The sequence below is a fragment of the Cottoperca gobio genome, chromosome 17, assembly GCF_900634415.1.
Source record: "Cottoperca gobio chromosome 17, fCotGob3.1, whole genome shotgun sequence".
Classification (NCBI taxonomy): domain Eukaryota; kingdom Metazoa; phylum Chordata; class Actinopteri; order Perciformes; family Bovichtidae; genus Cottoperca; species Cottoperca gobio.
Window position 1 is genome coordinate 9651897 of NC_041371.1, and position 25829 is coordinate 9677725.

Below are 25829 nucleotides of genomic sequence, written 5' to 3' on the forward strand. Positions count from 1 at the left end.
TACAAATATCTCAAGAATGTAGGCTAAGGGATTATTTGAATTGAAATGTTATATACGATATATATCATGAGAAATGCCTGCTTGTTTAAAGATAACACCAAGCATCATAAATGGACATCAGGTGTTTTTTTTTGAGGGAGATTGGACCACAGGGTCAGCAGCTGGCAGGAATTCAGTGTCATGTTAAATAGTATTTAAACCAGAAAATATCCATTTTCACATAGGATTAAATCCCATTCAAATGTATTTTTCCAACCATACAATGTTCATGTGATACATCATGTGAACAAATCCATATTCTAGTACATCCAGCAACTAGAATCAAAAAGGCCTGTCAATTCACATACTATTTTTTATTTAACAACCCACATATGCTGCAAATGAGAACATACAACCATTTAATCATTAATCTATCTTGTTTTTAATACTGGGTGGCAGTCGATAACCCTGTAATGGCTGACTACTTTTGACACCCTGATAAAAGCGGACTTAGGGTTTGTACATCCCATGAAAGGTGACAGGCATGGTGCACTCCACTTCTGCCCTGGCGATCTCAGACAGATCCTTGGCGTTGAGGATGAGGAGGTATCCTGGTCTCTGGGCACCAGGAGCCACCACAATGGTCAGCAGCACTCCTGAGGACACATCACCAGAATATCATAAAACAATCATCGATCACAGCGGGTGTAGGCTTGAATATATTGTGTTTATATTGCTGCTGACATACCATCATCCTCATCCACCCCATCAGGATTCTGAACAAACAGAGGCTCTGAGGGGTAGGAGTCTGGTTCTTGCCATACCCAGGTCTCTTTGGTCCTCACGTTCAACTTGCAGATCTACACACAACGAAATCAGCTAATGAAAAAGCTTGTTTTACACACTCTGAAACACTTCCCATTGAACATATTTCGTTCATTTACCCTGTCTGGTATGAAATGGTTGAGACCCAAGGCGTAGGCGTATGTGTAATTCTTCCCTCCGTACTTCCCATAGTTGATCTGAGGGAACTCAAAGGCTACAAAAACCACATTAACATGATTACATAATGAAGATATTTCCAGTATACCATACATCAAGGTTACATTTGTTGGATGTGTTTGCACCTTGGCGAGGCCCAGAGAACAGCACCTCCGGCTCCAGCCAGATGGTCCCATCAGCGTTCATCACCGCTGTGGCTGTGGTGTACGGCAGGCTGACAAGGTTCTTCCCTTGCTCCTCCTACAAGTCCGCAGTGAGATGAGAAGGAATAACAGGAGGTGTGGACTTGAGTCGCATGACTTGGACTTGAGTCAGACTCGGGTCACAAATTGACAGAATCAAAAAAGACTTTAACACCAATGACTCGTGACTTTACTTGGAGTTAAGCCTTTTAACTCGAAAATACTTAATACCTTCACCCCGAGCCCAAAGATTTAAAAGTATGTTATTTACAAAGTGTGCCACAGATCAATTTCTTGTGAACGCTATTAATTCTCAGCAAGTGGACATGTAGGCGTAAACCATGAAGAACTCACGTTACTGAGAGCCAAAAATAATTTTGTTCGCATATGTTGTTATGCGGTGATCAACAAAAAAAACGTGCAGGTTGAAAATGCCATTTAATTTGGTGAAGAACACATTATGAATTGTTTAGGACTTGTGGCTGGATTTGGGTTTTGATTTGGGACTCAAGTGCAAAGACTTGAGACTTACTTGTGACTTGCTAAACATTGACTTGGTCCCACCTCTGACAAATAACATGAGACTTTACATCTGCAGGTGGCAACTTGTGTCCTTCAGATGAGCAAAACAGGTGACTCACCTTGTGGATGTCCAGGGGAATAACATATCTGCGGACCTCTGGCTGTGGCGCCATCATGGCCGCCTTTTTCACCTCCTCCCAGTTGGCTCTCAGGTTGGCCAACCAGAGGTAGTTGTAAACAAACTCAAAACTGCATGAATAAATGAATAATGAACAACAATATCTCTGTATCAAACAAATCTGCAGTAGATGAACAGGAGGGTTTGAATAAAAGTCCGACATTTACCCTTTCCATCCACAGACGTCAGTAACAATGAAGCCTTGGTCCTCATAAGTGTTGATGTGATGAAACATGCCAATGGCTGCCCCTTTGAACTTGTGATCAATGTACTCTCCAGGGTCTTTCTTTGCAATGTGAAACAAGGTCTATAAAACACACATCAGAAAATAGATATCATGAGATTTCAGAGGCAGAGACAGTGGTAATATCAAGGGGTAAGAATATCTAAAGATGCCAATTCACTGCAGGTTCTTACTCCTTGGCTTTCATTGGACTCAAAACAGTCCATGTAGTTGGAGCCTCGGATGCTCCAAGCACTCAGGAATTTCAGCAGGTTGATTTTCACCGGGGTCTCCACAAAGACAAAGTAGTTGTCTGACATGCCGAAGCTGAAGTTGTTAAGCAGAGAATGTCAAAACTTGGACTTTCCGTGACAACACTGACAACAAAAGGATCATCGACAAAAGTCCTGAGTCTCACACACCTGTGCACATAGGCGGGCTTGAACCTCTCAGCGCTGGGGAACTGCACCACCACCTTAGACTTCTCAATAGGATCAGACTTATCTAAAAAACAAAAAGTATATGTTACTATTTTGAATCATTTTCATTTGCAAGCTCCAGGGGACTAACCCTGACTGGTAAAACATATTTTTATAAACCCTTTTCCTTTGCATTTGAGAGGGGTCGCAGAGATTCCTTTAACCTTGAATTAGCATTCAGCATCATATTTTGGTTAAAAAGACAAACTGAGGAGAGGTCACTGCGGTGAACTGCTGGTGTTACGTGGGGAGATGTCGGCGCTGATCCAAACCTTTCTGTGTGGGTGGAATCTTGACAATGTTGTAGGCCAGCGATGCTCCTTTCCCCATGCAGTTTCCAATGTTATACACTGTACCATCTCTCTCAATGTGAGGGTGGGCTGTCATTCCATTAATGTTGACATAGTTGCACATGTCAACCTGCATAGAAAACAATTTTACTGTGTTTCAATATGAAGAGTTGTACAGTTTTGAAGTTTAAAAGTGGTAAAATCAGTTTGCATCTCATATTCTACGATATATTTGAATTTAAGTACCTTCTTCAGCGTCTCCAAGGTATCAGTGTTTACTTTAGTGAGGTAGTTGGTTTCTGTTACAGCATAAAAATCCTCACCAATAGGGTAAACATTCACCAGGCAGTTATCTGTGACCTCAACACCCTTGAAGTAAGAGAAAAACCTGCAAACAAAAAAATATATTATATTGTACAAAAGTAATGGTAGCTCAGAGAGCCGACACAAGTCAGTTTAAATACATTTAATAAGCAAAATAAGGAGATGTAGCATAATAAGCAGTGCCATGACGAAGGAAAATACATGACAACTTTAGAGCACTTTGTGTTTCATTTCATTTTTACATTAAAAAAACCATCCAGATAATGACATCCTGTGTGTTTATGTGCAGCCCACCTGGAGAAAATGTTTTTGCAGGGATCGGGGTACGCAAAGGTGCCAAACTCAGTGATCACCACACGTTTCTCTGTGATGGCTCTCACATAGGCATCTGTTTTGACAAACCTAAATGGAGAAAAATAATTGAATCCAAAAACATTATAGGCTTACATCCGTTTTGAAAAACAGAAATGTTTAATTGATTCATGGATATCCTTTTATTTTATAAAATGTTGCTAGACATGATATAATGTCATGTTCTTTAATGCAGTTGTATGTGCAGCTTGATTAGAAAAGTCTAAACCTGATGCACACACAAGCTCAAGTTTCTGCAGGATGATTTTGCTACATGTCTGTGATGTAAATTATGCAAATCGCCTGAAAGAAATGACAAAAAAAACCAAGTATTGTCCTGAAGGTCTTACTTCCGGACGTAGGTGACCTGGCCGTTCTTGAAGTCAAATTTGTGCATGAGGGCCTGCCCGTCAAAGAGGTGGTAGAAAGGTTCATCTCCAACCTCAAAAAGCCCAGGTCCCAAACGGAGAAGACTTCCCCTGAGAAAGGAAGGAATCCTACCTGTAAAATACCAACAAGTTAAACACAAATCAGAGATTGTTGTTAAATAAATAGATTTGTAAAAATCAGAGCCTACTGTATGTGCTCTTAGAACCACAAGGGAAGATCCTGAACAGTTCAATCAGTCTATGACTATCAAAGGATTATTTGCCTGCGCGATGCAAACAAACCTGTGACTGTTGCTGGAATAGGCTCAGCCAGCTCCTCGCATGTCTCAAAAATCTTCTTGTAGCCACCAGCTGGGTGTTCAAATCTGTTATCAAACAGTGAAGGCATCAACCCACATTACAGTGAATTAAACATAATGAACATTCCAGCAAGTTAAATGTATGAGTCTGTCAGTTGAAGGCAATCAAATCTGTATTTCTTTAAATCATTCAGAATCGGCTGGGGACATATTGAGCATTCAAGTCACTGTGTAAAACTCACAGGATCAAGTAAGTAAATGTTTATAGAAGAGATAAATAACATCATAGACATTTTCAAATCTTGAAAAAAGCAACACTTAAATTCAATGAATATAAATGCAGAACCCATCGCTGAGTAAGCATCAAACATGCTGTCCCCACTTGTTACCTTTTGGGTATTAATGTGAGATAAAGAAAATTATAGTTGGACTAAAACTCACCGGCTGACCATGTCTCCCTCTTCTCGTCGCACCACACAAAGCAAACTCTTCAGAAAACACTCAGCTCACTTCTGAACTGAACGTCTCTGGTCTGCCAGCGGATTTGTGGTATTTATTTGTCTAGTCCCCCTCACAGTCACTGAAAATCTGTGCGGTAAACTTTTCTACTGGCCAATCATGTCGCACCGTGAACAAGAATCCCTTTGTGCCAATATCCTCTAGGTGACTCAATGTTCACCCCACTGAAACCGGATTTATAACGATATTGATTGCACAGAATTTGCAAATGTGTTGCAATTGTGCATGTGATTTCTTTTTTCAATTGTTGTGCTTTTACGGTATAGTTATGCTGAGTCATACATTATATTTCAGAGTAGGCTTGTGTAGTGGGACTACAAAAAATACAGAGCAAGTAAAATAGAAGTGAATGTGAATTTTAAATTCAGTAATTCAGAATGTGTGTAGTGAATTTAGAGCAAACATTACATCACATTACTTTTATTTAGCTGACGCTTTTATCCAAAGCGACTTACAATAAGTCCATTCAACCATGCAGGTTGAAACATTGGGATTGAGTACCACCACTTTATTTCAGATTAAATAATGATTTAGATTAAATAATGATTTCTAGATGAGGATTTATTGAGAAACAACAACAACAGTGAACCTTCACAGCTATTATTATGCCACCTTGTACAATATAACGGTTACACACAACGCTAATGATGCTGTGTGGCCATTGTGTTTTTTGGACTGAACTCAAAATGCCATAACTTGCTTGTCTCAGTGCAACTATAATCCAGGTGTGGGGATTATGTTTAGCGTGGCACGAAGACAAACGCTGCATTGTTCCCCCTGGGAAAAAACACCATTAGTAGAAAGGGTTTCACCAGAAGCAGTTTGTCAGTAGCTGCTGTTGTGATGTGGCTCCACCAGCACAACACATGTGGACTGACCTTAATTAGCAATACATAACATTTTTATGACAATCTATTGATCAAAAAGAGTCAGTTATTGAATAATACCCAGTGGAAGTGGCTAAGGTTTAGAGTTTCTAAGACTTTCACTCGTATCACATGGTCTTTATCAGTGGATAAAGGCTGCGCAGTTGTCATGGCGGGTTATAGTGATCATGACATCTGCAGCTCTACTGATCTACATGACAAACTAAACGAACATCATCTGCTGTTGAAAACAGTGTGACGTGGTTGAAATCTCTAGAAAGAGTCAGCAAGCAAATATGAGGTGAATCTAATATATTCTTTGCTGACAACTTTGGGCATGTGATTTAAAATCCAAAGGCAGATTTCCATTTCGCAATTCTAGCTGTATTTGAGAGCAAAAATAACCCACACGAAAGCTCTGAAAGCGTCATAAGTTCACTTGCAATTTCCAAAGTCAAGAATTAACTTTAAGCAGTGAGAAGTTAAGGTAAAGGACTTAAGATAATTATATTTGGAGGAATTTGTGACATACTCAGTGTGACCCTATTTTTTTAATTATCTAATCATTGACTGTAAAGTTTCACTTTTAATCCCTTTTTTAGTTAATTTACTTTTTGTTTAATTATGTGGATGTTGTTCTTATTTTTGTATTATTATTATTTGTTATTATTTTATTTTATATAATGCATTAGGTTCTAATAGGAGAGAGATCTTATATGTATGCATAACGTGTTAAATTTATGAAATCAACAACAAATGTTGACCAAAAAAAAAGAAAATAACTTTGATTTATATTTATACATAAAGATGTAGATACAATAAAGAGAATGGATGACTTAGTGTGTGGTATAAAAATATATATATATATATAACCATAGCAAAAATATAGATTATCTATAATTTAATTAAACTTTCCCAACAATACTTACTCTATCTTTATGGCCACCTCCTTGTTTATATCAATCATTCAAGGAAAGGGAGACCTCTGTTGGTTGGGTGCAGGTTAAAACTTTTTCAACATAGTATCATTGTCGCGTGCCCTGGTGTGCAAGACTAAAATTAGATTGATTACCGGAGGCGATAATTCATTAATAAACCTAATAACCTTGGATGATTTTATAAAAGTATTAGTGTTTTCACAGCAATGGAGTTCAACTATACGCATGCGCACTTCGTTCCCGAATTACAATATGGCGGCGATATGTTAGTCTGTTGACGTAGTCGCTAGCTAACACCTAGCCCGCTAAATTACCTACAAACACGCTGTTTTAATATCCTGCGGATAACTGTGGCTTTAATTTAAGTGTATTGGTTGACTGCAGTGCTATTGTTCAAACGGTTTTAATCGAGAAAATGAATTACACCACGAAGGTGGTCCAGGTGACGAATGTGTCGCCGAGCACAACATCGGAACAGATGCGAACACTGTTCGGTTTTTTGGGAACCATCGAAGAACTGAAGTTATTTCCACCAGAGTGAGTTGACTATCTGGTGATTTACTGTAATTGTAATGAAGTCACTGATTTTTTGTATGGTTTTCTAAACAGGTTTACTTTTTTAGAGCCAGAAACGTAACTAGGCCTAACATGCTAACCAGACACCTAATAACGTTATAGTTACCTAACACCAACGGATGTTACGTTCAAATTCATCGTAATTTGACTTGTTGATTATGTCTCACACACCTACACTAACATTTATTTAACCCATGTATGCCCCGCAACTGAAGACATTTAGAAAATGAGCTATTTTATCATACTAACATTAATTGTGTATTTCGGCACATGTGCCCAAAGACAAGTATAGTAGGATAAGAAAAAGGCTCAGAAACTACAAGGAGCATAATCAAGTATTTGATATATATATATAAACTCATAAGAGGTGTAATATCATACATATGCACACATGCGGTGTAAATTATTCATATGTAAGACATTTAGGTAATAAACAAAATATTAGCCTTTTCCTTAATTTTTCAAAAAAATCCTGTCTATGACTATTGATAAACATTACATTTTTCATGTAATCCAAAAATGTAAAAGTTCAATACTTAATACCAAAGTATGTCTGTAGCATATTTCAAGACTAGACCTATCAGAACAGCAAAAGCTGTACAACCCCTGAAGTGGTTGATCCACAAAAGACAGGACAAAAAAAAAAGGATTCATTGTTTAGATGATTGTTTTCTAATTTTATTCTATTTAACATAATATTTCTGACTTCCTCAATAGTGATTCTCAGATGCCGGTGACATCGCGGGTGTGCTTTGTGAAGTTCCAGGAGCCAGAGTCTGTTGGAGTATCCCAACATCTGACTAACACCGTTTTTGTGGACAGAGCATTGATTGTGGTTCCGTTTGCTGAAGGTTTGTCACGTCATTATTTCCATGTATGAGTGGTCCTTGTCGGTTGAATGGCATGAATATGGAACATACATAAAGAGTAAAAAAAGATTGAATCTATCCCATTTGTAAACCAAACAAGTCAACTCATCTTGGACTGTTTATATATGAGCTTTTTAAAGATAATTTCAATGATATTGGTAATGCCATTCCCTCCCATTGTCTATAAGAAGTGCTATTGTCAGATATTTGGTATACTGTGGTAGCAACGCCGTAGCTGTTTTACCACCACAATGCAATTCTTTTGATAAACTGGATTTGTATTTCTTTGGGTAAATGCATATCACGCGGTATGTCTCTGCCTAAAACAATAATTTGCTCTGTATTGTAAGTGCAGTATACCAAATTCTGCTTTACAGACATTTACAGATTAGGAGTTGAACATTCCCAAGCTGTGGCCGCCGCAGTGAAGTGAAGTGAAGTGAAGTTGTTAAAACTCTTAACCATATGCATTTTTTTTTTCTCCCCCGTATTGGACTATCCTCTGTTAAACTTCTCTCTGTTATTTGTGTGTGTGTATGTGTGTGTGTGTGATTTTTGTAGTGAAGAAGGCAAAAGCAGCCCCTCGTGGATGGCTGAAAATGGTCCTCTGCCTGCCAACAGGGGATTGTAGACATTTGCAAAGGCCAGCAAGCATTCAAGTCCCACCCCGCCCTTTTCGTGTCCTCTATTCTTTCTCTGCCTTCTCTTTCTCTTTCCTTCTGTCTAATTAATCTTTCTTAGGTGGTTTTGTTTAGAGTATAAAGGTCAGATATCGGGGCTGTAGGCTGAAACGATGCTCATTTTGCGACACTTCTTTGGAATGCTGCTTAGCCATTTTAAGGCGAAAGCATTGTTCCTTATCAGATAAGGCTGGCAATATTCTTAACTTTTTGACGTCAACAAATCCTATGAAAAAAAGAAAGTAATTGATGAAAAACTATTAAAAGCACATCAGTGAACCACAATGATGCACTGGGTGACTTTTTAGTTCATTATGGTGAACGCAGGCACTGTAATGAATTTTTTCAGCCTTACATACTCGATGGCACACCAAATGGGTATTAATCCACCACTGAAAATAGTCTCCTATAAATGCACTATTTACTCCTGTATGAGACAGTTTTGCAGAAATGTGTGTTCTCTGTTTTTAAAGATTTCAGAGTTAACACATGGGATTGTGACACAGAGCAGAAGGTACTGATGCCAATAAGCAACACTTTTTATATTGTCAGCCTTATCCTATAATAATGTGTAAATTTAGTCTTGAACGAAAAAGCTTTGAAAGGCTGTTATTGGGGTTTGGTTGTTAAAGCTGGCTGGTAATAATCACAATGCCCAGGCAGCTGACACTGCACATACTTACCCATATGAGAGCAGCTAATTGTGCAACTAAACATAGGAACAGTAGTCAATGATTGGATATCTTATATGATAGTCATTCTACATCTCATCATAAGTTGTCTTAAGATGCCCAACCGACATGACATTATGTTGGTCAAATATTTTCTTTAACAGTGGTCTTCTTTTGTTGTTGTGTTTTACAGTTCTTTTTCCTGGCTCAGCCAGTCCTGTATACCAGGCCCTGCTGAAAATACCATCCAACAGTTTTGTCTCCTGCAGCAATTTCTCTCTTCAGTGTGCTCTTTTATTTAAATGTTGTCATTGTTGTGTGTCCATATTTAGGTCATGTCTTTTTGTGAAAGAGTTGTTTTGGGTGTGGATTTACTGTGAGATGATTATGAGGTATATATATATATATATATATATATATATATATATATATATATATATATATAGTGTGTATATATATATATATATATATATATATATATGTGTTGAATTTGGCCATTTTCTAAATACAATCAGTGCAAATAAAGATCATCAAATTATTTTTTAAATTGGGCTGTGGTAGCGCAAATCAATGAAACCAGTCATCCTCTGATCTTATTGGTTGATTGATGCAGTGGCAGGTAAGGATACTAGATAAATGATTTACAGCAGACACGCTACCCACCCTATATCTGCTATTGTCATTTAGTACATACCACTATATGCTGTGACATTTGTGTTTTTGGTAAGTAAACACTGATAGTTTGTATAGTGTTCTTGCCAAATCCCTAAAATTCTCTCTGTTGTGTGTATCTCGATTTTTCTCTGTGTGCTTTTAGTAGCGAAGCCGCCAGCGTGAGTCGCTTGTTTCAGTAAACGTCTCAATGAAAATTGAGGGCTCACCCAACTGGAGAAGCAGCTGTGCTTGCTAACCTTTGGTTCATGACTTAAAAAACACGTTCAGGTGATATATTCTTGGCAGTGTTCATTGGAGTAGTGTGATATATTCCAGCAATAGTTATGTCACTTCAATGATTATGTTGAATTAAGGGAACTCTTTCTCTGATCTGTAAGGTAACCATTTTGTTGAACCTAATTTGAGGAATTGCAGTGTGAAGACTTTTGTTCTTTGTCTTTTCCAAAGTGTCTTCTCTGTAGTTGATGTGTGTGTGAAGATGTTGTTGTCTCCTAATGCCTGTTTTTATTTTCCTGTAGGATCTATTCCAGATGAGGCTAAAGCTTTGTCTCTGTTGGCGCCAGCAAACGCTGTTGCAGGAATTCTGCCAGGAGGAGGACTTCTTCCAACGCCCAATCCCATCTCTAATCCTGGGGTAAGTCTCTCTGATTATTGAATAATATGGAAAAATATACCATCTCATTCGAGTGCATGAATTTACAAAAAAGATTACAAATTCAATTTGCTGTTGTCACATTGTATAACATTTAAAAACACAGCCTGTTAAGTGTTATAAAAGAGGCGCAACATGTTTGTTATTTGTGGTTGATGCTTTCGTGCAATGGTTATTTGGAACTGAAAGAGTGATCTGATCCGGCCTCATCTGTCTCATGAGTACACGATGCCACGATCTCAACAATCGGCTGCAATAACACAAGTGCCTTTACGTGCTGGTGTGTTTGTTTTCATTACAGATGGGAGGTAACCCTTTCGGTGTTCCGAACATGGATGCGATGGCTGCATTTGGATTCCCAGGACACAATATGAATCCCCAGGTGAGAGGTTTTGTTGAATGACATTGACTAGCAAATATTATCCAAAACGTGTGAAGTGAAATATGCATCTATACATATATAGACAAACCTTCCCACTTTTTTTTTTACAGGCTGCAGATCAGCTGTTAAAGTTCATGACGGATCCAAAGTAAGTTGGTATAAAGTGGAAAATGTGCCTGATGCAGTTTTAAACTAAAGACAAAAGAAATAGACGTGTTGGTGTGTTTGCAGAAATGATGAGTCAACTAATTAATATTCTTTTCTTCAGACTGAATCCTTTGGCTGCAGGCTTAAACCTGAGTGCAAGCCTGAAGGCTGACGCATCTAATAAAGAAATCGAAGAGGCCATGAAGAGAGTCAGAGAGGCTCAGTCGCTCATTTCTGCTGCTATTGAACCTGGAAGTGAGTGCACAAATGCTTTTTTTCTTACCAGGATGTTGGCTTTGCAGTCTACAATAATATCAGTCTTGTGTGCATTGCAGTGTTACATAAGCATAATTCTTATTTTCCTATTTCTTTTGCCATTTTCCACAAGCTTTGTATTTTGACAATCCTCCGCAATTTCTGTTTTTTTCTGTCCTGCAGATAAGGAGAGCAAAAAGAAGCGCTCTCGGTCCAGGTCCAGGAGGAGGCGGTCCAGATCCCGTTCAAAACACAGGTGTGTGTGATGCTACTGTTACTCATCTGAAGAGTGGAGATGGAGAAGCCTTTTGTCATTTGGGAATAAAGTAAATCAGGGGTGGGGAACCTCCGGCCTCCGGGCCATATACCTTGCGAGACCATTTGATCCGGCCCTCGAGGTCATTCGTAAAACGCACGCAAAAAATCCACTAGCAAAAAAAACTAGATGGCAATATTTTTAAATGGGCGACTGAGTGTTTTTCCTGGTCAGGGTCCTTGAACACAACACGAGCGGAACGTGTCATCACGAAATGAATGGGCTGTGTCTTTAAAAAAATGTGCAGAGGTTATGAGTTCAATAATTAGTATGGCCCTCGAAGGATGTTTAAAAAAACAAAAATGGCCCTTTATAGGAAAAAGGTTCCCCACCCCTGAAGTAAATGATCTGAATGCATGATTGCAGGCGAACCAGGAGCAAATCACGGCGACGGTCAAACTCCAGAAGCAAGAGGCGCTCCAAAAGCCCCCGCAGGAGACACACCGACTCCAGAGACCAAAGCAAGCGATCTCCGAGCAAATCCAGGTGGGTCATCCGTGTGAACGCTTTAACTCAAGCCTGCTTCATGCCAATAAAAGTTAAAGATGTAATTGAGCCTGTCAGAAATCTTACATTTCTTCCATCAAATGTATCTACAGAGATCGAAAGAAAGACGATTCGGGGAGAAGAAGATCCAAAACACCACCTAAAAGCTACAGCACAGCCAGGAGGTCACGCAGCGAGGACCGGTGAGTACAGCAAAGGCTTTTGTGTGCTCAGGAAGAAGAGAATTGAACATGTAAGCAAACTTTTATACTGCAGCCACCAATCTCTGTTTTCAAGTAGTCAGCTTTTTGTCCTGTTCTGCTGCACAGGAGACGCAGGAGAAGTCGAAGCAAGACCCGATCTCCTCCTAAAAGGAAGTCTCCGTCTCCTCGAAGGTTGGTGGGACGATGCAAATTATTTATGTATAAAACTATCACTGCATGTCTGTTTTAAGTCTCTGAGGAAATAAATTTTTCTTACCAAACTAGAAGTAAAAGTGTGCTATGTGTAATTATTTCTTTGGTCTAGAGACCATACAAGCTAAATATCCATTGTGTGGGTGCATCCACACGCCTCACCTTTCCCCATCTCCCTCCACAGACACAAGAAGGAAAAGAAGAAGGATAAGGAAAGAGACAGAGAGCGCAGGAGTGATAAAGAGCGCAATCGTGAGGAACGCGAACGCTCCATCAGCAAGAAAAAGAAAAGTAAAGACAAAGAACGAGAGCGGGACAGGGAGAGGGACAGGGAGAGGAAATCTGACGGAGAGAAAGGAGATGTGAAGGTCAGCAAAGTATGTTGAACTTACAGTGAGTATTGCTGTTCTGATGTAAACTAGACTGGGACTATCTATGCTTTAAAATGTCACATCCATTGGTTTCCTTTCACAGATCACCAGGGATTATGATGAGGAAGAACAAGGCTATGACAGCGGGAAGGAGAGGGAGGACAGGAAAGATTCTGACGACTCTGCTTTGTCTCCTCAGTCTGTAGAAGGTAACGGCACAGCACGGCCTGTGAAGCAGGCCAAAGTTAACGGCGCTGACGATCACCATGAAGAAGAGGACATGGATGTCAGTGATTAGGTGGTCCGTCCTTCTTTGTCCCTCGTTTACCCTCTGTTTTGGTTGTGAATGTTACAACTTTTTTTTTCCCCCCCACTGGGGTAAATCTAAAATGTGAAGTGAGCGTCAAATGTATTGATTTTTCGCACAGAAGAGTCGGCAACTTTTTAGCAAATGTACAATGCAGAATTGACATTTTTGCAGAGAGTTGGCCTTGATGACATTGTCACATTGCTTTAAAGTACCCACATGCTTTTTTTGCCTCTACAATCGTAGTCGGTTAAAACTGGAAGTAGGCTTGCTTTGCTTTTCTAGAGCTTGTGTTGTCAGGTTTTGTCACTTTTTTCACATATTGTATCTTTTACATTTTATTTCTTTTTGTGTTGTGGTGTTGTTCAGGCCTCTTCTTCCACTTTCTCAAAACAGTTAATACATTTGTTTCTTGTTATTTGAAAGTGTTGATTGTTTTATCAAGGATTTCTTTTATAATAAAGCCTATTTGGAGAACCAAGTCTTTCAGAAATTGTTAATGGGTACAATAACCAGATTGGGACAAACGACAGATTGATAAAAAAAAATTAATCGGCAACTATTTTATAATAACTACTCATTCAGACATTTCCAGCCTTCTCAGATGTAAAAAAGAATTTGCAGCGTTTATTTAGTTAATTGAATAAATTAGAGTTTTGATCACTATTATTCAATTAACCAAATTAAAATATTAATTGCATCCCGAAACCAGACATAAATGCCCGTTTTTGGCTAATCTAACAAATATACCTACCGGTAAGTAAAAAAAAGTCCAATATTGCTATAAAGCAGAGCCAGTTATTGCTTTGAAACACAAACATTAAAGTGACACCCTGATATAGTAAAATATGTGACCAATTATTGTATGGAATACTGTATTTTTATTATACTTGCACAAAGTCTGCTGAAACATGATGCTGGTGCTTTATTTAAAGGGAAGTGAAGTAGGTATGGTTGTGGTACATGTTAGCTGAAGCCAGAGACAACTCAATGGATCAGATTATTTCCCATCCGGACAGTTTTGGGATATCCAGCAATATCAACTTCACAGTTTAGTTTCCTCTCCTTGGATTAAAAAGAAGAGAAACATATGCGCAGACTACCATCAAGGAGATAATTTGTAAACACTAAAAAGCTGTTAGTGTTACAATGTTCAGTTTTTCCTTAATCTTGGTACCAATAAATCTGCAGATATATAACAAACGCTCCGAGAATATAGCTTAAAGATGCATGTGATCTAGTAGGCCAACACAGCCGTAGCATGCCTTAAATATACTTAATATCAGTGCAGTATTAAACTAACAGTTTACCTGATATCCCATCTTCCACACACAAACGCACATACAACAACCCTTGGTACAGTACAAGTATCCACTCACACCGAGCACAGAGTTCATACTATCACGACAAACCGACAGCCAAGAGGTAACATGAGCTAACCTGAAAACACAGGAGATTGCGTCCTGCCCAGGGGAAAAGGCTTTTGATATCGAACTGTTACGAATGTGTTTTTATGCTAAACCTTCTCCCACCTGGTTAAAAACATTCTTACGTACTTGAAATGTATTGCTACACAGTGTTAACACCTTTTGAGTTTATACATATGTATAGTACATCATTTATAAATGAATATTAAGCTCAGTTTGAGGATATAGCTATATTTGTGATCTTGTGAGTTTGCAGATGAAACGTGACTTATTTACAGATAACGGTGTCAGTGCAGTTTCAAGAATGAGAATTCAGTCTTGGAGATGAGAATTTAAGAGTAGATATTAAAATAGTGACGGTGAAGAGTCCAGGCTGTGTCTTCCGACAGCGTTCACATGAAAAGAATAGCAGCACAGAGCAGCGCATGTAACTTGCTCAGGTGGTGAACAGCGAGTACAATGAAAGCTTTCACTCATTTCACACAAAAAACAACTGCCGATATGCATCTATTTGTTAGATGGCGCTCTGTTACATCTGTATGCATCGATTCACTTGCGATCAATCAGCAGAAATGATCAATAACTGATCAATAAGAGCAGTTCCCTTTTTTTTTTTTTTAAACAGATACTATATATAGGAATAAAACAATACAGGATTCCCTCATTTTTTGTTTTCCACCTCTCAAACACATTAGCTTGCTAGTCATTTCCTGTTTGTCAGATGTGTTTACAGGTCAGAGGTCGGGGAAGCGACTGGGATCTTCTTTGTATTCAGTCGGGATGAAGAAAGTAGACTCTTCAAATTCGTCGTAGCGGAATTCCTGAAAGGTGACAGTTGCTGTGATCGTGGGGAAGACGGGGATGTCTGCGAGGGAGAGAACACAAGAAGAAAAACATTATGTGTGATCGTTTCTCGACGAGCTCGCCACTCGCGGGAACACAGCGGTAGGTCGACGCACATACCGAGTTTAACTGGAAACCCAGGCGGAAGTTTCATCTGAACGAACTCCCGGAGTTTGTTGAAGTGCTTGAACGGGGCTATGACCTCCAACACGTTTAATAACCTGGAGGCAGAGGAAAGTGAGTCAGCGGTTTTCTTTCACAGCCTTTTCTTTACCAACATTTCCTGAAATCTGAACAACGACAAAAAGGGAAGGCAAACTGAACTTGAGTGATTAAGGAAACTTGGTCCCTTTCTATAAAGGACTATAAACATGTACAACCATGGAATACAATAGTGCGTTTTGGCTACAATGTCTACTTCTAATCCCTCGTCACAGGTTTCCTATTTCTACGAGCAGTTCGACCGAAGAGTTATGTCCCCTTCTAAGGTTGTTTCATTTAAACAGATGTTCCTGTTTTACAATAATAAAAAAAAGCAAAGACTAAAGAAAACCAGTAAACCTAATTAAGAGTCCACAGCCCTGCAGCTGTGCGTCTGTACTTAGGCACAGTGATGATTTGAGCTAAAGACTAACGTCTGCATGTCAACATGCTCGCAATAAGAATGGGAACACGTTGATGTTACGCAGGTATAACACTTTCCATCTTATTACGTTAATAATCCTGCCACCGCTCAGATTTACCCGGTCTCTATCCCACCAGGTTGGAAGACACCAGAACTCTGGTATGTCAGCCTTGACAGAGGTTATCAACTCCATAAAAACCACCGGTCTTCCATCACATGAATTACACTCTCTCTACATCCCAGTTGTAAAAGATTCTCTAAATAAATAGTTAGAATCAAACTGAAATCCAATTCGCTACGGTCTAGTAAAATGTATTCGTTCAACACTTAAGATAATATGATCCTCTACAAATCCTAACGTTGGTCTCTTTTTTGCTGATTAACGACTTTAAATTGAACATTTTAAGAGTAAAGTAAGTACAACATATTTTCAACATTACAAAAAGCACAGAATGCGAAAGGGAGAAGAAAATAAATCACATTAAAAACCCATTAGCTATTATAAAGGGTGGGGTTTTATTACCAGCTCCATTTAGGTTTATTCAGTAGAGGAAATAAAGCAATTTACTACATTATGTCCCAGTAATATTTTTACAGCACTGCCTGTAACCCATTACAGGCAAACACATAAACCACATCCTGTGTGAATCCTACCTCCTCATCCACTCAGTGTAACATCCAGTATCCTTTAACGTTCTTGTTCTCCATGAACAGATCGCTTACACCATCCCCAATTCTTTAGATTAACTTGCACCATTTTCAGATTCATGAAATCAAAACTTAAGAAGTTTCCTGCATATATATATATATATATATATATATATATATATATATATATATATATATATATATATATATATATATATATACACAAAACTGAAGAATGTGAAGCAAGAAACACTTATTTTCCTCGAGGCAAATAACGGTCGTTAAAGCATTAAAGTAGTGATTTACACTCGTGTTTTGACAATTCTACTTCCACCAGCAGATTAAAAGAAATCTTAACTTCAAACCCCCGTATATGTCAGGCTCTAATATAATATAAGAGACTCCACAAGCTTGCAGGTGCATTACGTAAGGCATTCATGCATTGGAAATGAGAGAGAGCGAGAGAGGTGAGTAGGTTTCTTTCCCTTCAAACAGCCCGAGTACAGCCAACACGGTGGCCTAGTTGAGTTAATAATAATCCAAAAACACTGACAATTTGTTGTCACATGGTGGAGCAGTTGATTCTTCAATCATCTCATCGGTGGCTCCCCCACACAAAGAGCGTGTACCTGGCCCAATTATCTCATCCGAATTATTTCATCTCTACATTACCCTTTTCTAGTATCCCAAGTGTATTCACCCGGGATCAATCTGTGCAAAGAGCTTTGTAAATAGATCTGAGGAGGAAGGGATGTACTTACGACTCGATGCCTAGAGGGAAATCCTGGCTCATGGCTACATTAGCTTTGAAGTTCTTCTTACTTTCCTTACACGCAAGCTCTCTCCCAAGATGAGGTGGCCTGAAGGCAGGAGGAAACACAGACAAACACAAAAAGACATATTAATAATCAGCAACTGCCCTGATTAATTGTGAGTGATGAAGTAATGGGCTTGCGACGGTAGTCGGTGTTCGGGCATACACCGATTACAGCACCTGTTCACCGTTTTTGTGCTTTTCTCTCTTTATTGAAATAAAACCCATTTAGTTTATTTTTGCGTTTTTCTCATTTATTAAATAAAAAAATATATTTGTAAAATACTAAAGGGTTTAATCAAAACTTTGTCAGTCTACTATTATAAAATGTAAGTGTCAGCAGCAGAGTCGCAGCACAGCGTAGGAGGATTTCACCGCTCACGTGACGAGTGTAGGGAGAGTTGACCGACGAGACTATAGTGGAGGATTTGCTGTTGAAGCAAAAAGCAAAAGCTCGTAGTTGGCAATATTTCAGATTTAAAGTGCCGTACAGATATTGAGCTTCATCGACGAATAGCTTTTCCACCGTAAATCGGAAACACTGTTGTCGCCACGAGCTCGTTAACCGGTGACTCACCACGTGGCATTCCTGTGGAGAAATACGGAGATACTCACTTTCCTTGATCTGCAGCGATGTACTCTTCCCAAGAAATAGTGTTGGCCGCGGGAGCTGTGAGAGACTGCCGTCTCACAGGCTGGGGACAAGAAAACATCAGTCGTCAGGGCGCCGTTACGGTTGACCTTTGCTGGATGACGTTAGAACATTCTTTGTCTCTCACCTCAAAATTGTGTTCACTGATGCTGCCTCCTTTACTCAAGCTCTCCATGATGGCTTTGTTCCTCAAGATGTCCTCCTCACTTAGGTGCTCTCGCCGTTTCCGCGACTCTAGCACCAAACCGTTCACCGTGTAGAAGTCAGCCAGGAAGTTTCCAACCATCTCCTGTACAGAGAACGAGCAGGCGTTCCATCAGCACTACTGCCGAGGTGCAGCCTGAGGGTGGGACTGTACCAACTTCTCAGGAGACAAATGATTCAAATGTCCTTATTCTCTCATCCCCGTAGCAAGACGAGTTTATAAAAAGACAGTGAACAGAGCAGTAACGTACACACGGATCTTTTAGATTCACAGTGCAACAAAACATCAAGACTTGTGCTACGATGGCCGTATGGAGACATGTGATGATATCTTATTTGTATTAGTGAGATGAACCTGAGGGTCTGTGAGATCATTTACAGGAACGGAAACAAGACGAAGCATAGAAAAACAAATTGTATCCGTTGCTATTTTTATATCCTTCCTCTAATCTTTGTTTCCTGTGAAAGCTCAAAACTTTCCCCTCTTCACAACTCAAGTTATTCAACATTATTTAAATTAAACAGTCTGAGAGGAGGAAACAAAATTATAAATCGCTCTCACACTACTCTCATCTCATCGGATGAGGGGTCGCAAGTAGACAATGATCCATTTTAAGGGGTTGTGAGGTAAAACCACTTATAAAACAACCAGGCCTCATTCAAATGATACGTTTGGGAGACATAGAATAGCAGATGTTAACAATTTAGGCTTGCAGGTCAAAACATACCTGCTTAAATGTAATGTTTTGATATTTTTAACCCCCATTTAATGTGCCTTCATTTTTTATACATCAACTGTGCCTCATTTATATTTTTGCAAATCACTTTGTAAAAAAAGAGCCACTGTAAATACCTTTTTATGGATTTTTTTTATATGTTGTTGTTGATTGTGTCAAGTTGTGTGTTTTATTAAGGGTCTGTCCCATAAAGCTTACGGTTTTATCCTCTCTGAACAGCCAGCCAATCTGACTGCGAGAGAAAGTGATGGACTTGGTGGACAGAGTTGCAGAGTAGACGTCACTGCTCATCAGAATATCCACCTCTTCTTCAGTCTCCATCTCTGACTCCTTGTGGGCAATAAACAATGGCAGTGAGGCGTTGCTGTTCATATTAAAACAGCTGCTGACACGATGTGGAAAAGATCTCACTCACCTCGTGGTGTATTCTTTGGTACACTTTTGCTTCATTGTCCAGAACCACAAAAGACTGGGAGGGTTCCGCCTCGCCGTTGAAAATGAAGCTAAGATCTCCTCGCTGACACTTCATATCAGTGAAGTCTATGAGAGTGGTGTCAAGTCTAAAAAAGAAGAAAAAAAAGAGCGCGTGTGAAGATTGTTCCGTCCTACTTTTTAAATCTTTTTAAGTCCTCGACCTGGATATCAACCGTTTGCTGCTTTACACTCACAGTGAAAGAGATTCTCTCATACAGGACAGTTTTACCTGATGTTAAGTCCCTGCTTGTAGATTTTACAAGCATCCGATGGCAACATCCGGGACAGCAAAGGCACTAAAATACAGAAGAGTGTGAAGAACACATTTCATACTGCAGGTTTTGCACTGACAATAGAAGAAAAGAAAACCTCAGTTATCTTAATAATAAAATCATTAAGTAAGGCAACAGCTGACCCGTTCAGCAACTTTGAAGAACTCAGCGAAGAGATTTCAAGTTAAAGCTGATCTTATCGATTACCAATGTTGAAATAATGGCTGAAAATATGGTAATGTAAACAACTCACCCCAGCTCTGAAAGTCCCAATGCAGCTCCAGATAAAAGTCCCCAAGCTACAGAAAAGACACAAACACGTCAGGGGTCAGAAAACAAAAAGGTACAGCGCAGTGAAGATTTCACAGTATGCAATTCAGCAGTTAATATGCATACTCAAGGACAGGCAAAAGTCATTAATGCAAAGCCTGCAGCGGAGTGAAAGTTCAGTGATGCATTATGAAAAGCAGTTTCAAACTCTGAGTTTGGTGTGGAAGTGACGGCAGAGCGGTCCTCACCTCCTTCAGAGCTTTCAGTAATTTTGGCCTCTTATCCTCCACGCTCTCCCTGGATTGCTGCTTTAACTTCCGCAGTATTGCTGTGACTGACGACACGGGGGTGAGAAAGAGACAACTTAAAATACACAAGAGGTTTCACAAATGTACACTTGGATGATGATGCGTCGTACGTTCACCATCTTCACACCTGAATATAGCTACACGAGCGGTGTACACTTGTATTTCCAACTAAAGTCGGACTGAAATATAAATAATATTGTCCGATCTTTCTCATCACAGATATATTGGTATCGGGTGTCAAATCTCTAGTTAAGTGCTTTGTGAGATTTTAATATGACGCCGCTATTGCACATATAACTTACGAGGAAGCATCACAATTCTGCTACAACTAACTCCTGTACAGAAGTAACATTGTTCACAGGAATCAGTAGCACTGGTTAAATGAGCCAATACAACTCACTGTCTCGTGAAGTGCAGCTCTTTCTATCACACGCTTAATAATACCACATGGACCACAACAAATCAACATAAGGGAAAAACATTGGACTGAGATTGGACGTGCCTGAGAAGAGAAGTGCTGATGAAGCACTGGCCGCAGCTCGTCATTGCACACACAGACAACCAGTGAGCGAGCTGCTGACGCGATGTGCACATGTGTAAAAGCGAAAGGTGATGACTGATGACAAGACTGCAGTGTTTTGTGAAAAGTGCGAAACCCACACGTTTGTCATCGAGCACACATTATTCTCCATTTGTCCTTCTCACTGAGCGATAGCCAGCTGTGTGCTGCATGTTATTTAACCAAAGATATAGAATCTAACAAACCCCATGCTATGCCTGTATTTGCATATCCTTCCTCATGTGTGTGAATGTACCCACCCCCCCCCTATCTTCCTCCCTTTCACCCTTGTGAGTGGTGTGACCTTCTTAAAGCGCAATTCCTGGTCCCAGTCCCAAACCAGCCGGCCACAGCGGGCACTTAGCGTTGCGCCGCATACTAACAAGGTCGAGGGTCATTTCTCAAACGGCTGGGCCTCACAACCTTCATCACAGACTGTGTAAGAAAGGGATGCTGCTATTTCAGGTTATCTAGGCAAGTGGCAGTGAGAGAAATGTGTCAGCTTAGCTTTGGCACAAAAATAGGTATACAGTCCTTTCATGAGACACTTTGCCCGCCCTTTTCTATAATCTTAAATTAAGCACACAAAATTAACAACACAATTTAAAAAAAGAAAACGGCAGTGATTTCATCCCAAAGGCATTAGTTGGTGCCTTTCACATGTCATTTGACTCTTTTTCACTGGATGTCAGCTCTAAAAGCAGAAGCATCATTAAGCAGGGGAGGGGAGGGACCAGGCTGTAAGCTCAGGGCTGCCTAACACTAAGCCATCGTTCAGGCTGCGTTCCAGCACATCTGGATGAAGAGTGCTCAGAGGAAAATCTCCACCTTCAGCTTTTTAGCTGGACCGATCGGACATCCGTCTAAACAATTAAATGACTGATAAAAACGCTCACACATATGCTGTGACCTCCAATGGTACCTTTGCCTTTTTCCACAATTCATAACATAATATGTTAAATAGGCGTTCTGTGCAACTTGATTTGATTTAAACTGTGGGCAAAACAACTGATTTCATCCCTCATGTGACTGTACAAACTGTACAAACTGTACAAAGGTATCAGAGAAGACTCAAACTGTACACACTGCCAGGAAATGTTTCTGCAAAGCACGGATTCCGGAGATTTAATTTATGTAGTGTATTTTATTAAACATGAGAAGTAAAAATATCATACTTTCCTTCTTCATTAGAAAAATATATTTTTATCATTCAGTTGGCAACACAAAATAGCACAAACACCGAGCTAACAATTGCCAATACTGCTACAGCATGATCATTCGTTCAGAAGACAAATAGAGACTAAAGCTGACACCACAGAGCCTTCGTGAAATCTATCGACCTGTCAGACAGTCAGCACTGGACCTAAATGTTGTGACCGGGAGTGTACGATTGCAGGTATGCCACTGATACCACAAACACATCCAAATATTAAAACCCCGGGACAGAAGACAGCTTTTCAGAGCGGTGTTGACATAACTTACTCATTTGCCTGTCGCCATAGCTGATGGCTTCTGCTAGAGGGCTCCATCCCTGTGCGTTCTTTATCTTTACAGGAGCATTATGGGCCAGTAGTAGGAGGGCACACTTCTGAAATAAAAACACAAAAGATTATATAATTATAATGATTCCATCTATATTGTTGTCAATTCTGTAATTTAATATAATAAATAGATAAAATATGTAATGCTCAAACAGACTACTGATCTTTATATAATGATACATTTAACTCATTATGAATATGTTTCAGTGCATTATGATTACTCATTCAGGTCAGCATCAACAATATTGCCAACCTAATTTGTAATTTGAGGCTATATAAATATAATTGACTTTAGTATTCTGCAATGCAAAACAAAGTATCAATTCCCTGAAATTGGCAACATTGCATGTAATCAGTAAACTATATGGATTTCTCTAAAATAACTAACTATGGTATACAAACAGTATGCTATCCCAACACTGCAGAGGTCAGATAGGACATGACGAGTGTATGGAGGCTACTCTAAAAAAGGAAAGAGAACTGAAGTGCTTTTAAAAAGGGCCTTCATTGAGGATGTCAAGTGCTCTTTAATAAAGAGAATAATAAAACCACATTATGACGGATGAAAGGCCATGGAGCACAGTGGATTACTATCTGAGAAGCTTTTTTGTTCATTTGAGTTAATCCTGTGTATGACAATAGGCTGTTAAGATTAGAAATTTAGTTAAATACATTATATTTTTTTATCACTTTTACCTTTGTGGCCCATCATCACAGCCAGGTGAAGAGGTGTATTCCCTGAAAGAGAAGCATGTCAGATGATTTCCAAAGTACATATAAATATTATTATTACCATAAATAACACCATGTGATCAGAGATACCTGTTATGTAATGAATTTGAAAAATTACTCAATAAACAAATCAGGTAATAGCAGAAAACTTACCATGTACATCTTTCTGCAAGATGCTCTGGGTCCTGATGAGAGAGGAGAGCCGGCGCACATCTCCCTTGAACACGCACTCGTGAACGGGGAAGTCCAAGTCTTCACTTGTCAGGATTATCGTGTTCTTGTTGTTATCATTGACAATGGTGCCAATAGATAATGGATTGCCGTTAATGTTGTTTGCATTGAGCTGCTGTTGCAGAACCGAGGTTTTGACTGATTTCTGAAAAGCCTTGTTGGATTTTAAATGGTTACTAGTACCGTTAGGGATAGTCCCGTTAGAGGTCTCATCGCACGTGTCCAATACCTCCTCATTTTTGTTTGATTTGTTGTGGTCCTTTCGCATTGTGCGTATCTTCTCACCTGTCATGACTACCGTGCGTTAACTGGCTAACAAATGAACGTAATTGGGATATACTCTAAGGAAGATGTGGCGTAAGTCTGTGTCAAATACGATTTCAAATAAGCTTCTTAGCAATTAAAGCCACTTTTTTAATAGCTAGCTGGTTGCGCTCTGTTATTCAAATAGCATTACACCTGCTGCTCCACCGCCTGTATTAGCGTTAGCTCCCAACAAACGGTCGCTAGCTAGCCCACAATATAAAAATAAATATGGTGGGTGCGGCGATGAAAACAGAGAATAATGCTAAACATAACAGAACACACACGCACTAAATCAACATACAGATAATAATGTAAACGAATAGCAAACGACTACATCATTGTCTCTACCGCTCCTTGGATTTACGTTTTAAAATGGTATCGAATTCCGTTTGCTTTGCGGCAAAATTCAGGAGGACTGGATGGTACAATAAACCATCCGAGCTAACATGTCTGCTAGCTTGATGCGAGAGTAGAATCTCGCGAGATTTCCACGTTCAAACGGACAGTTTGAACGTGGCTTCATGCAGTCGATGTCATCTTCACGGGACGCATTTTTACTTCACAGCAAAAGCAAGAAGCTAGCGAGCTAACAAGCTGCGTTGTTTTCAAGAATGGCATCTTCAAAGAAGGGGAAGAAAGTTGTAAATCAGGAGGAACTCCGGCGCTTGATGAGGGTAAAACAAAGGCAAACAACAGACAAGACGCGCGTTGAGTCTCCTTTTGCTAAATACAACAGTCTCGGGCACCTCAGTTGTGTTCTGTGCAATTCGCAGGTGAAGTCCGACCTACTGTGGCCTGCGCATGTTCTGGGAAAACAGCACAAAGAGAAAGTTTCCGATCTTAAGGAAGGAAAGAGTCAACCAGTGGCACCACAGATGCAACCAGTGAAGAGGAAAGCACTGGACAAGGAGGACGACGACACCGGGAAAAAGGCGAAACCCTCGTCGTCAGTGCTGCCCGGAGATTTCTTTGCGAAACCCAGCGAAAAGGCAGCTGTTTCTACTCAAAAATCTGCAGGTCTGAGTGTGTTGGCTGGAGTTTATGATGATGATGATGATGTTGAAGAAAGTGCTGAAGAGGCAGTTCATGCAGGAACCTCAAATCCCCCTCCTCAAAATGCCGAACCTGCAGAACTACCTGATGATTTCTTTGACAGCTCCATCCCACCCACACCATCCATCTCCCATTCAGGATCCATCCTCAAAGCAGACGTGCAGGAGAAAAGCACAGAAAAGAAAGACAACACAGCCGAGGCACTGCCCGAGGGCTTCTTCGACGACCCTGTTAGAGATGCTAAAGTGCGCAAAGTTGACGCACCCAAAGATCAAATGGACAAGGAGTGGGAAGAGTTTCAAAAGGAGATACGACAGGTGAACACAAAATCAGAGGCCATCGTGGCGGAGGACGACGAGGAGGGTCGCCTTGAACGACAGATTGACGAAATTGATGAACAAATTGAGTGTTACAGGAGGGTTGAAGTACTGAGAGATAAGCGGGATGTGGTGAAGAGCAAGCATCTGCCCACAGAGGAACATATGGAGGTAGATGCCAGCGAGGAGGAAGAGGATGAAGAGGAGTTGCTGGGACTTTTGTCCCGGGACTGGAGGGCTAAAGGGGCACTGGCCTAAGTCTCTCTAGTGCTCATATAACTGTGGGGGAAAAAAGCCATGTGTGTCTTTTTGCTCAAGTTTGTCAGCAATCCAATACATGTAAATATGTTTGTTAAAAGATCCTGAACTCCTTTTTTTGTATATTTCAAACTGGATTAAATGTGATGCAGTGATCAACAAGGTTTCTCAGTTCATGACTTAAACTTTAGTTGCTTTAAGATGGACCACAAAT

At 39.9% G+C, this 25829-nt stretch overlaps 4 protein-coding genes across 12 annotated transcripts; 2 read left to right on the forward strand and 2 right to left on the reverse strand.

Moving 5' to 3' along the window:
- Positions 1 to 370: 370 nt before the first annotated feature.
- On the reverse strand, positions 371 to 6743 carry rpe65a (retinoid isomerohydrolase RPE65 a). 3 transcript variants are annotated; one of them, XM_029452911.1, is made up of 14 exons: positions 6533 to 6743; positions 4202 to 4284; positions 3881 to 4031; positions 3474 to 3581; positions 3102 to 3243; positions 2838 to 2985; positions 2509 to 2590; positions 2281 to 2413; positions 2031 to 2170; positions 1805 to 1934; positions 1107 to 1221; positions 924 to 1018; positions 728 to 839; positions 371 to 635 (listed from the first exon to the last, which is right to left on the reverse strand). In XM_029452911.1, the coding sequence occupies exons 1-14, from the start codon at positions 6568 to 6570 to the stop codon at positions 490 to 492; spliced, it is 1623 nt and encodes a 540-aa protein (XP_029308771.1). In that variant the 5' UTR covers positions 6571 to 6743; the 3' UTR covers positions 371 to 489. The 3 variants fall into 3 exon arrangements, with proteins under 3 accessions (XP_029308771.1, XP_029308773.1, XP_029308772.1); XM_029452913.1 differs by lacking the exon at positions 6533 to 6743 and adding an exon at positions 4660 to 4867; XM_029452912.1 differs by lacking the exon at positions 6533 to 6743 and having other exon boundaries at positions 4202 to 4332.
- Positions 6744 to 6771: 28 nt separating this feature from the next.
- On the forward strand, positions 6772 to 13825 carry LOC115022077 (serine/arginine-rich splicing factor 11-like). Of its 6 annotated transcripts, none has more exons than XM_029452918.1 (12): positions 6772 to 7078; positions 7835 to 7968; positions 10531 to 10646; positions 10966 to 11046; positions 11157 to 11194; positions 11315 to 11448; positions 11632 to 11704; positions 12131 to 12250; positions 12364 to 12453; positions 12580 to 12645; positions 12851 to 13043; positions 13237 to 13825. In XM_029452918.1, the coding sequence occupies exons 1-12, from the start codon at positions 6957 to 6959 to the stop codon at positions 13333 to 13335; spliced, it is 1266 nt and encodes a 421-aa protein (XP_029308778.1). In that variant the 5' UTR covers positions 6772 to 6956; the 3' UTR covers positions 13336 to 13825. The 6 variants fall into 6 exon arrangements, with proteins under 6 accessions (XP_029308778.1, XP_029308781.1, XP_029308776.1 ...); XM_029452921.1 differs by having other exon boundaries at positions 6773 to 7078; positions 12851 to 13059; XM_029452916.1 differs by having other exon boundaries at positions 6773 to 7078; positions 13141 to 13825.
- Positions 13826 to 14252: 427 nt separating this feature from the next.
- LOC115022076 (ankyrin repeat domain-containing protein 13C) lies at positions 14253 to 24535 on the reverse strand. Of its 2 annotated transcripts, XM_029452914.1 has the most exons (13): positions 23604 to 24535; positions 23415 to 23456; positions 22660 to 22764; positions 20559 to 20644; positions 20294 to 20339; positions 19998 to 20064; positions 19710 to 19854; positions 19493 to 19624; positions 18481 to 18642; positions 18317 to 18396; positions 17649 to 17747; positions 15735 to 15835; positions 14255 to 15636 (listed from the first exon to the last, which is right to left on the reverse strand). In XM_029452914.1, exons 1-13 carry the CDS (start codon positions 23971 to 23973, stop codon positions 15506 to 15508), a joined length of 1566 nt encoding a protein of 521 aa, XP_029308774.1. In that variant the 5' UTR covers positions 23974 to 24535; the 3' UTR covers positions 14255 to 15505. The 2 variants fall into 2 exon arrangements, with proteins under 2 accessions (XP_029308775.1, XP_029308774.1); XM_029452915.1 differs by lacking the exon at positions 23604 to 24535 and having other exon boundaries at positions 14253 to 15636; positions 22660 to 22765; positions 23415 to 23448.
- Positions 24536 to 24570: 35 nt separating this feature from the next.
- Positions 24571 to 25779, forward strand: znf830 (zinc finger protein 830). Its single transcript, XM_029452923.1, has one exon. It carries the CDS (start codon positions 24599 to 24601, stop codon positions 25613 to 25615), a length of 1017 nt encoding a protein of 338 aa, XP_029308783.1. The 5' UTR covers positions 24571 to 24598; the 3' UTR covers positions 25616 to 25779.
- Positions 25780 to 25829: the final 50 nt, after the last annotated feature.

Bases quoted from the DNA above. Each gene is read 5' to 3' on its own strand.
- rpe65a (XM_029452911.1), bottom strand. From the start codon at position 6,570: ATGATTGATATAAACAAGGAGGTGGCCATAAAGATAGA. The intron at 3,582-3,880 runs GTAAGACCTTCA...TTCTCCATTTAG, and splicing joins CAGGTCACCTACGTCCGGAA to GTTTGTCAAAACAGATGCCT. The intron at 2,986-3,101 runs GTACTTAAATTC...TTTTCTATGCAG, and splicing joins CCTTGGAGACGCTGAAGAAG to GTTGACATGTGCAACTATGT.
- LOC115022077 (XM_029452916.1), top strand. From the start codon at position 6,957: ATGAATTACACCACGAAGGTGGTCCAGGTGACGAATGTGTCGCCGAGC. The intron at 11,047-11,156 runs GTGAGAGGTTTT...TTTTTTTTACAG, and splicing joins GACACAATATGAATCCCCAG to GCTGCAGATCAGCTGTTAAA. The intron at 12,454-12,579 runs GTGAGTACAGCA...TCTGCTGCACAG, and splicing joins AGGTCACGCAGCGAGGACCG to GAGACGCAGGAGAAGTCGAA.
- LOC115022076 (XM_029452914.1), bottom strand. From the start codon at position 23,973: ATGACAGGTGAGAAGATACGCACAATGCGAAAGGACCACAACAAATCA. The intron at 20,340-20,558 runs GTGAGGACCGCT...TCTTTTCTGTAG, and splicing joins TACTGAAAGCTCTGAAGGAG to CTTGGGGACTTTTATCTGGA. The intron at 19,625-19,709 runs GTGAGTGAGATC...ATTGCCCACAAG, and splicing joins ACCAAAGAATACACCACGAG to GAGTCAGAGATGGAGACTGA.
- znf830 (XM_029452923.1), top strand. From the start codon at position 24,599: ATGGCATCTTCAAAGAAGGGGAAGAAAGTTGTAAATCAGGAGGAACTC.